Source organism: Ischnura elegans, chromosome 7, assembly GCF_921293095.1.
Source record: "Ischnura elegans chromosome 7, ioIscEleg1.1, whole genome shotgun sequence".
Taxonomy (NCBI): Eukaryota; Metazoa; Arthropoda; class Insecta; order Odonata; family Coenagrionidae; genus Ischnura; species Ischnura elegans.
The window spans coordinates 55,477,455-55,487,522 of record NC_060252.1 but is presented as its reverse complement, the minus strand read 5'-3'; the positions used below and the strand labels follow the sequence as shown (position 1 = coordinate 55,487,522).

The 10,068-nt window shown below is 41.6% G+C and overlaps 1 protein-coding gene across 1 annotated transcript in view; it reads right to left on the bottom strand.

The window, feature by feature from the left end:
- Positions 1-742: 742 nt before the first annotated feature.
- The window catches only part of LOC124162230 (mucin-2-like), a 51,465-nt gene continuing 42,139 nt past the window's right edge, over positions 743-10,068 (bottom strand). The window contains exons 9-10 of the mRNA XM_046538689.1: positions 5,931-8,809; positions 743-1,472 (exon numbers count right to left, since the gene is read on the bottom strand). Of these exons, the coding sequence (XP_046394645.1) occupies positions 1,021-1,472; positions 5,931-8,809 (3,331 nt within the window). The 3' untranslated portion in view covers positions 743-1,020. The remainder of the gene's footprint in view (positions 1,473-5,930; positions 8,810-10,068) is intronic.

Below are 10,068 nucleotides of genomic sequence, written 5' to 3'. Positions count from 1 at the left end.
TTATATGTCTGGGGATTACCAAATAAGCACGCCCATTATCTACTCATTAGATGTTGTGAAGATATCTGATAGATGTTGTATTAAGGACCTCCCTGTCCACTATTGGACATTGCTGCAACATTGTTCGTCGGGTCCATTGGATATTTGACTGATATCAAAACAATGTTAATTGGATTAACATGGATATTGCAGGGATGTCATATGTTAACTGCGGCAATGTTGTCTGGATGTTGTTGGGATATTGATTGCTTCTTGGGAAGGGTTAAATGTGGAGATTAAAGCTTTTGTTGTAGCTTGGGTAATCGTGCTCATCTTCATTTTTCTTTTGGCAATAATCGATGAGCTCTGTGATGGAGGAAGATTTTTCACAATTTTCAATTAGTTGGTTGAATTCGTTTGGTTGGTTTTCGTATGTGCTATATTAGATAAGCAACCTTTGGTACTTACTCCAAGCCACTTGCCAATCTGGATGTAATTCTTTCCTAGTGAATTTTTTGTGGGATGTCTTCTCGGAATTTCCAGTAGTTTAAATCGATGGATATCAACAATGTTTCAACAGTGACTGGTCCATCATCATTAGGGTAATTGAATGTTGGATGAGTTGTCCATTGAAACATTGAAATTATACAACCATGTATTTCGAATTCTGGAAATCCCAATATGATCTCACGAAAACTTGCCAATTATTTTTTATCCTGGAAGTAATCATGCAATCGATTGGTGGGAAATAAAGTTACTGGTGTGTATGTACAAAAATATGAGAAATTTTAATGTTCTTATAAAAAAAATCAACCAAAAAATTGTAAACAATAAATCATAAGCCAAAGTGTGGTTGATAAGAAAAATTCACATAAAGAATCCATAAAAAAACTTATGATCTTTTTATCACACATACTTTTGTTCATGTGCTTTAATTTGAAGCATTTTGTAAATTCAGTTCAATGTTTTGCAACATCAAGTTTTATCCATGTTAGGATTTTGTAGCAGTGCTTGTTTGCATCTTTTCATAGGTTTTTCTCTTCACACTCGAATCGTAGAACTTTTCGCTGTTTGTTCATTTGCTAGTCCATTCTTTGTGCTGTTGGAATATTTCATTCGAGCTATTAAAACCACAATTCCTAAAACGAGTGCTGATGCAAAAATTACTCCACCTATAAGGTTACTGCTTATTAGTTCTTCAACATTTTCATTCGTGATTTGCCTCTCATTGTGATGTTCATTGCTGATGTCTCGTTTGGCCCTCGATTCTTGCCTTTCATTGGATCCTACCATCAAACCACGCACACCCAGAGTTATCGAAACAACTTGCTTCAGTGGTTCTTCCCGCTTCTTTCTAGATCCTGTATTCTCTATCTCTGGCTCATTTATCAAGGCTTCTTCCTCACCATAACTGTCATCCACAGAAGATGGATCTGATAGTTCACGTTTTCCATAAAGTCGCCTTCTTGAAGGTCTCCCTCGCTGATATTGCCCTGAAACGAAAACAAGCGTACCATTATAAAATTTGTTTTCTTGTTTTGCATTTTGTGGAGAATGCCTTTCTTCTTAAAATACCCAAGGGCATACCCAGCAGGGGGCAGGGGAGTGTAGCCGCCCCCCCCCCCTAAAAGCAGAAATAAATGTATTTCTAAACGAAAGTTTTGAAAAAAATTTCTTTAAAAAAAATTATATCAGTTCAAGACATAAAACTAAAATATAAATCATTATTTTTTCAAGCAAATAATTTCATAAAATAATAAAGAGCTATCAAATTTTCTTAGAATTTTGGTTTCATTAAACTTTACTGTTCTAAAATGTTACAAATTGAACGCCCATCGCCTGCCTCCCCCCTAGTTTTGATCCTGGGTATGCCCATGAAAATACCCTTAAGGTTTTCCTATCATATGTTAAAATAAATGATGATTGGTAATTTATTGAATGAAATACAATGGTACATACATTATACGCATGTGATGTTTTTAGCTTTAGTGTAATGTGATACTTTGTGGGGAATAAGGAGAAATGTTATCACATGTATACCATTGCTGTTTTATAATTATTTTTAATGAATAGAAGTGAGCTAGCCATCTAAATTCTTAGGCGAAGGCAAGAAAATGTGGTGTACTTGAGTGTAGGGGGAGATGAGGAACCACCCTTGAATAACTTTAGTGATAATGGCATGTGATGGTAAGCTCCTGCAGGAGACTGTTATTTCTTCAATGTCTAATGAGGAACTTGCATGGGTCGTAGATTGCTCTAAAAACTATTTTGAATAAGTCAAATGGATACATTAGCTCGCAAAAATACCTTCAGTTTCTCCATTCAACATCAAAAGAAATAAAAAAATTGCATTTAAAATCGAGAAAAATTTCTCTGAGCCGACCACTGCGCGAAGACACCCGAGCGTTGCCGAGGCCAGGCGTGACGTCATAGGTGCCTAAACAACCGTGGGGAGTAGGGAAATACGCTGAGCGCTTGGAGTAAAATTTGTTTTGAGGGAGTATTTAGCCGCTAATCGTCACTTAATTTTGTTCTGTTATTCTTGGGCAAGTTTTCCTATTGCTATTGTGCCTAGATTATTACTTGGGATATTAATAGTGCGGCATCGGGATGATGAAGTACAAGCGTTTCACTTCGTGTTTTAGTTATCAGAAAAATGGATGATAACGTTGCCACTCGTTCGAATAGTACACCTGAAATTCATCTACGTCTACATAATATCCCGCAAGCCGCCTATAAGGCGTGTGGCATAGGATGTTAGGACACCAGCCTTTTTTTAGGACACCAAAAATTGATGCCATGACCCTCATGGAATTTGTTAAGACAAATTATTGCTATATGTTGGCGGCAAATCGAGTTGTAAAAGAAACTTGTAATACTGGAGGATAACGATCGTAAGCTGTGCTGTTGACATTAGAGTAAGCTGTGCTGTTGAATTTGGCAACGCCGGATTAGCGGAGAAGGTAGTCCTATCCGTCCTACGGTACGAATGCACAGCAAAACAGTCTGCACACAATCCACATGTGAGATCGCGATCGGTTCCGCTGCCAACACACACACAAGCTACAACCTATTTCAATAATATAGGTAAATCCATAAACAAAATACTAGCATATACCATAAAAATATAGCGGGAAATAGGCAAATACTCTTATCAAAAACTGGATGTCACTGTCACATTCTTATATTCATCACGTACAACTTACAATAACAGAACTCGTTATGATGAATACAACTATTTATTTACTGATTTAAACCCTTAAATTAGCCCACACAAGTGACACAGGTGACTTTTCTCACTACTATTCGTTGAAATAATGGAATAACAAACTTAACACACAGTTTTTATTTCAATAGCGTGATCGTGAAATGTCATATCTACGGTGAACAACGGTGATTAGCACGCCACTGACAATTTTTACACTACTGTTAGACATTTATCGATAGCGTAATAGCACTTTTTACAATTCAATCACGATGGAACACTGATAACTCTTGGCCGATATTTTTCAACCTTGTCAAACTTTGTGCATTACAACCACTGGCACTGTGATTATTATCAGTAGCTTAACCGGAGACGTCACGTTGAAAATAACACTATTTTGGCACAAAAATGTTCCTAGATGTCTCCAATCAGCGAGCAAAAGTTGCATTGACTGGAATTCACCCCATAATACAAGCACAGATAGTCCTAAACGACGAATTCTCCGGTACCTACGAATAAACGGATGAAGTTATTGTATATAAAAGCTAAGCGGACATCAGTAAACATCAAAATCCTTCTAATTGCATACTTAAATGAATGATATGCCGTCGATAACATCAACTTACAATTAACGTATCCCCCTTCCAATGGCCGTGGCTCAGACTCCTACCACGATGTTATTTAGGTATTATATAATTTTTGGTTTAACTGCTCCAGTTTTATATTTTATGCCCGTACTCAGATATTAATATTATAAATAATGCAAAATATGAGGGCTTCCAAGCCTCTATCGTCGGATATTTATCTTTAAATATAAAATAATCAACACGTCTAACAAACGAAGCTCTCACAACTGCTGGCAACTATAATAAACAATCACAACAATAGCTTCGCGTGATGTTTAGGCACCTTTGACGTCATCGAGGCTTCGTCGGCAGTGGCTTGGGGGGTGAGGTAGTTTTTCCCGCGCTTTAAAATTCGTAATATTTATCATTAAATATCTCGCGAAGGAAAACTCAGATATACATGCGGTTTTCTTTGTTGTATTCAGAAAATAATTTTCTATCCGCCTGTGAAATAAAAAAAATTCATGCAAGTTCCCCATTAGAATAAGTCTGTGGGAGCTAGTTCTATCAATGGTTTATTGGACAGCAAAGATCAAAATATAGGTATTGTATAGCATGCCTAATTAATCAGGTGGAAAGCAGTGCTAATTTTAATAACCATTCTTCATTTTTAGTTAGAGCGAATGCTTCAATATTAGTGAAATTCAATTTTTTAAATTTAAATTACTGCTATGTCTGTTTCCCCTAGCTAAATGTTTTTGTTTTTGAATGTCTTGGATTATGAATGTATTAATAGTACAATTGTTGATATCGGTGCCAGTGGCGGCTGGTGGTAATTTATCTAGGGTGTGCATTAGAGCAGATATAGGATGACTTAATTATATTATATTAATGCTAATCCATGAGCATCATATTTCGTCGTAATAGAATACATAGCAAGCAAAACATATCACTGGTACACTCTACCCTTAAAATTGCATGAACAGAAATAATATTAGCATGTGTGAAAACAATTATTCTCAACCTTCTCAACACACCTCTACAAGTGACGGAAGTTGAAATTCATTCTCTTTTCCTTACACCATATGAGGAAGTAGTGTAGAAAACGGCCATACAGATGGCTCTGTAGACGGACTAGGATCCTGGGCGCAGGTAGTGTAGGTGGCGGCTACACCACTACACTACCTGCTAGTCAGTCACCAAAAACATGCGCGTGCGCATTCGCATGGTTTTGAGTCTGCTCCCATCGCCCCTTTGAACAGCACATACCCCCCCGCTTACCTCGTCCCGCCAGAGCACCCTCAAGCGATCGCACAGACCGAAAATGCGCCCGGCATGACGCCACGGGATCGCACACTTGTAGAGCGGTGAATTCGAAAAGGAGATAGCTGTAGCGTTCGGAGGCTCATGTTTCTTGCATATGCAGACAGTATTTTTATCCTTCGCGTTGCAAAGGAATAGTTTTCTTTTATAATTTATTCATCTTTGGGTGTGCACTTGCTAACATGCGTATACGCACGCGCCGCCACTGATCGGTGCTCTTTTTTACATTAGAAATATTTTAGGGCCCTTATTCGTGTGTCTAATTCCTTTTTTATGTGTTTGGTTAAGTTGTTACTATTGATTGTGTTTACTAATTTTCTGTTAGGTAAGTACATAGTACATGTGATTGAACAGTAATTCATCTGAGACCTTTGTATGTTGGACAAGATAGTTGGAATTTGGTCTTCTTAATGATATAATCTTTGTAATTTTATTACTCTGATATCCTATTGAATGTAACCATGTTGTTCACTTGTGCATTAAATTCACTAATTCATAATATCAATAATTGCCTCCAAAAGCCTGGAGAATTTTGGGAAGGAGTTTTCTTCAAAGTTGGCTTTAGTAATGAGGTATTTGATTAACCTCAAGTGACTATTTAATGCTCTTTTTTTTCTTGCCATTTCGGTACTGTGCGTTATACACTGGCAAGATAGAAATGATTATTATGCATGAAGGAATAGAATTGCTTTCTATTTAAATGCTGAATGGAAGGCCATTATTAGTTACCGTTCATTGCCATGGAAGGTCACTTGAGAGACAGGTAAAGGAATGTTTAAATAGTGGCTGTGGTTTACCAGCAAATATGTAATCTCAATTTTTATGGGAAACAGGATAATACTGAAATAATAACTTACATGAATGGAAGGCATGGTATGTTGGGTCATCATCCTTGGAGTGGTAGTCATCCTTCTCATGAGGTATAGATGGTGTGGGAATAGGCCTACGTGTTGGAGTCACTGGTCTGCGAGTAGGTAAACATTCGGGCCTTTTTGAGCCAAATTCACATGTTATATCAGGCTTAGTGGTAATGCATCTGGGGTCGGTAGATCCAGGCTCGCAGAGAGGGACCTTATTGTCTGTGATAATTGTGGAATCATCTGTGCAGTTCTCTCCTGGAACTCCTGGAAGGCAACCTGGTCTTGGAGTTGGGGCCTCAGTTGTTGAGTAGCAACGTTTATCTGTTGTTCCAGGATAGCAGAGTGGTTTCTTTGATGGATTTTTAGTTGGAGGCCTTGTAGGTCTTGTGCATCTTGGGTCATTGCTCCCAGGATAGCATACAGGCCTTTGTGTTGTTGATGATGGTGGAGGCCTTGTGCACTGTGGGTCTCTACTTCCTGGATAACAACCTGGCCTTGCAGTTGTCGATGGAGTTTGGCACTTAGGATTTGGGCTTCCTGGGTAACATACAGGTGTAATTGTAGTGCCAGTTGGATCAGCAATTGGGCATCTAGGGTCTCTACTTCCTGGGAAACACCCTGGTTCTTCTGTTGTGGTTGGTTGACATCTTGGATCCCTGCTTCCTGGGTAACATGTTGGTGGTGTTGACTTTTGGCAGTGAGGTTCATTGCTTCCAGGATAACAAAGTTGCACTTTAGGTGTGGTTGCTGGAGGATAAGGAGCTGGACACCTAGGGTCAGTGCTGCCTGGGTAACAAACTGGCTTGGGAGTTGTAGAGGGTGGTGGAGGTCTAGGGCATCTTGGATCAGGGCTTCCTGGATAGCAAGGAGGTCTGGTGGTAGTAGATGGAGGTGGGGGCTTTGGACAACGTGGATCATTGCTTCCTGGGTAGCATGGAGGTCTGGTGGTAGTAGGTGGAGGTGGAGGTCTAGGGCATCTTGGATCAGGGCTTCCTGGATAGCATGGTGGTCTGGTCGTAGTAGGTGGAGGTGGGGGCTTTGGACAACGTGGATCAGTGCTTCCTGGGTAGCATGGAGGTCTGGTGGTAGTAGGTGGAGGTGGAGGTCTAGGGCATCTTGGATCAGGGCTTCCTGGATAGCATGGAGGTCTGGTGGTAGTAGGTGGAGGTGGGGGCTTAGGACAACGTGGATCAGTGCTTCCAGGGTAGCATGGAGGTCTGGTGGTAGTAGGTGGAGGTGGAGGTCTAGGGCATCTTGGATCAGGGCTTCCTGGATAGCATGGAGGTCTGGTGGTAGTAGGTGGAGGTGGGGGCTTAGGACAACGTGGATCAGTGCTTCCTGGGTAGCATGGAGGTCTGGTGGTAGTCGGTGGAGGTGGAGGTCTAGGGCATCTTGGATCAGGGCTTCCTGGATAGCATGGCGGTCTGGTCGTAGTAGGTGGAGTTGGGGGCTTAGGACAACGTGGATCAGTGCTTCCTGGGTAGCATGGAGGTCTGGTGGTAGTGGGTGGAGGTGGAGGTCTAGGACATCTTGGATCAGGGCTTCCTGGATAGCATGGAGGTCTGGTGGTAGTAGGTGGAGGTGGGGGCTTAGGACAACGTGGATCAGTGCTTCCTGGGTAGCATGGAGGTCTGGTGGTAGTCGGTGGAGGTGGAGGTCTAGGGCATCTTGGATCAGGGCTTCCTGGATAGCATGGCGGTCTGGTCGTAGTAGGTGGAGGTGGGGGCTTTGGACAACGTGGATCAGTGCTTCCTGGGTAGCATGGAGGTCTGGTGGTAGTAGGTGTAGGTGGAGGTCTAGGACATCTTGGATCAGTGCTTCCTGGATAGCATGGAGGTCTGGTGGTAGTAGGTGGAGGTGGGGGCTTAGGACAACGTGGATCAGTGCTTCCTGGGTAGCATGGAGGTCTGGTGGTAGTAGGTGGAGGTGGAGGTCTAGGGCATCTTGGATCAGTGCTTCCTGGATAGCATGGAGGTCTGGTGGTAGTAGGTGGAGGTGGGGGCTTAGGACAACGTGGATCAGTGCTTCCTGGGTAGCATGGAGGTCTGGTGGTAGTAGGTGGAGGTGGAGGTCTAGGGCATCTTGGATCAGTGCTTCCTGGATAGCATGGAGGTCTGGTGGTAGTAGGTGGAGGTGGGGGCTTTGGACAACGTGGATCAGTGCTTCCTGGGTAGCATGGAGGTCTGGTGGTAGTAGGTGGAGGTGGAGGTCTAGGGCATCTTGGATCAGGGCTTCCTGGGTAGCATGGAGGTCTGGTGGTAGTAGTTGGTGGTCGTGGGCAACGAGGATCATTACTCCCTGGATAGCAGTTTGGTTTTTCAGTTGTGGGTGGAAGGTATGGTGGCCCGACATGACAGAGGGGATCGTTACTGCCTGGGTAACATCTTGGTCGGGCTGTTGTTACTGGCGTCGGGGGAGGGCAACGTGGATCGTTACTTCCGGGGTAGCATAGTGGTTTTAAAGTCGTTGTGGGAGGGGGTGGTCGAGGACACCGTGGGTCCTTACTTCCTGGGTAGCAATTAGGTTTCTGAGTGGTGGACGGGGTAGGAGGCCGTGGACAGCGAGGATCTGTACTTCCGGGGTAGCATGGGGGTTTAGTTGTGGTTGTCGGTGGTTTAGGGCATCTGGGATCATTACTTCCAGGGTAGCATACTGGCTTTGGTGTAGTTGTAGGTGTCGGCCTTGGGCAACGAGGATCAGTGCTTCCAGGATAGCAGACAGGTTTTACTGTTGTGGTGGGTGTTGGTCGAGGGCAGCGTGGATCCGTGCTCCCGGGGTAGCATGTTGGTTTTGATGTGGTTGTTGGTTGTGGGCATCTTGGATCATTACTTCCAGGGTAGCACACTGGCTTTGGCGTTGTTGTAGGTGGAGGAGGCCTGGAAAAGAATGAGTTATCAATTTAGGACTGTAGTGTCAATATCGGATTATCTTTTTGAAAAATATCATGTTGCTTCCTATTCTGGATATTTGATGGTAGAGAAATCATGATTTAAAATTGTTTTTTTTATGTGTAGGGGAAAAAAGGGAGGAATGGGATAGTGGGAGGTTAGGGACAGTTCAAATTTCCCTCTCTTAATTTAAGTATTTTAGCTCTTGCTTTTCTCACATGTATGAGAAGCAGTAGCTGCATTTCCTCCTGAAATGGCTCCTGGCTCACTCCTGTGAATGTGAGTTAAGAAGAGGATATTGGTTTTCACACCAATTTTGGTAACTTTCCTGAGAATGATTAACTTTAAGTTTCTATTATTTTAATTATGACTTACTCTCTCTGGAAGCACTGATGAAAATTTATGTCTTTCAGGTGTATAACTGGTAATTTTAATAATATCTAGTTCATGGGTGTACCCAGAATCAAAACTCAAGGGGGGTGGGCAAAACTAGCTGTGGTCGTTCAAGTTGTAACTATTTTGCACAGCAAACGTTAATGAAACCAAAATTTGAAGGAAATTATAACAGCAATTTATTAGTTTTTATAATTATTTGCTTGAAAAAAATTATTTTTATTTTAGTTCCATATCCTTTACTATTTACTTAAATATCATTTTTATTCAAAAGGAAAATTTGTTCAAAACTTTTGTTTTGATCTAAATTTTTTTTTGCTTCTAGGTGGGGCAGTTGTTCACCCCCTGCCCCTGCTGGGTACACCCATGATGTACATAGTTGCTTCTTAAAGCCTATAATGATACATGTAAAATACAAAATGACCCATAAGGGAGTCTGGGTCATCAGATATGTGGGTGGAATGGGACAGTGTTTCACTCCTTCCAAGCTCTATTATTTTTTAAGTTTTATTTTATAAAGCAGTTAATTTTAAGTATTAGGTAATTATGCCCAGTGGCGCCGACTCCATGGGGCCTGAGGGGGCCCGAGCCCCCTCAAAGATTCGTTTGGGGGGGCGGAGCCCCCTCAATAACTCAAGAAAATAATTAAGTTATACATATTATGCTTTGCGAAATCACAAAAATATATTGGTAATTTTTATTTCCCATGATTGACGATAGTTACCTTTTAAAATAAATTCAACAATGTGTAAAAACAAATAATTATAAGGTTAAGCAGGTTAACTGAATCAAGTGGTGTGAATCATGATGTTGTTTCGGTGCTGCGACACACTTTGAATTTAGCATCTTCCCGG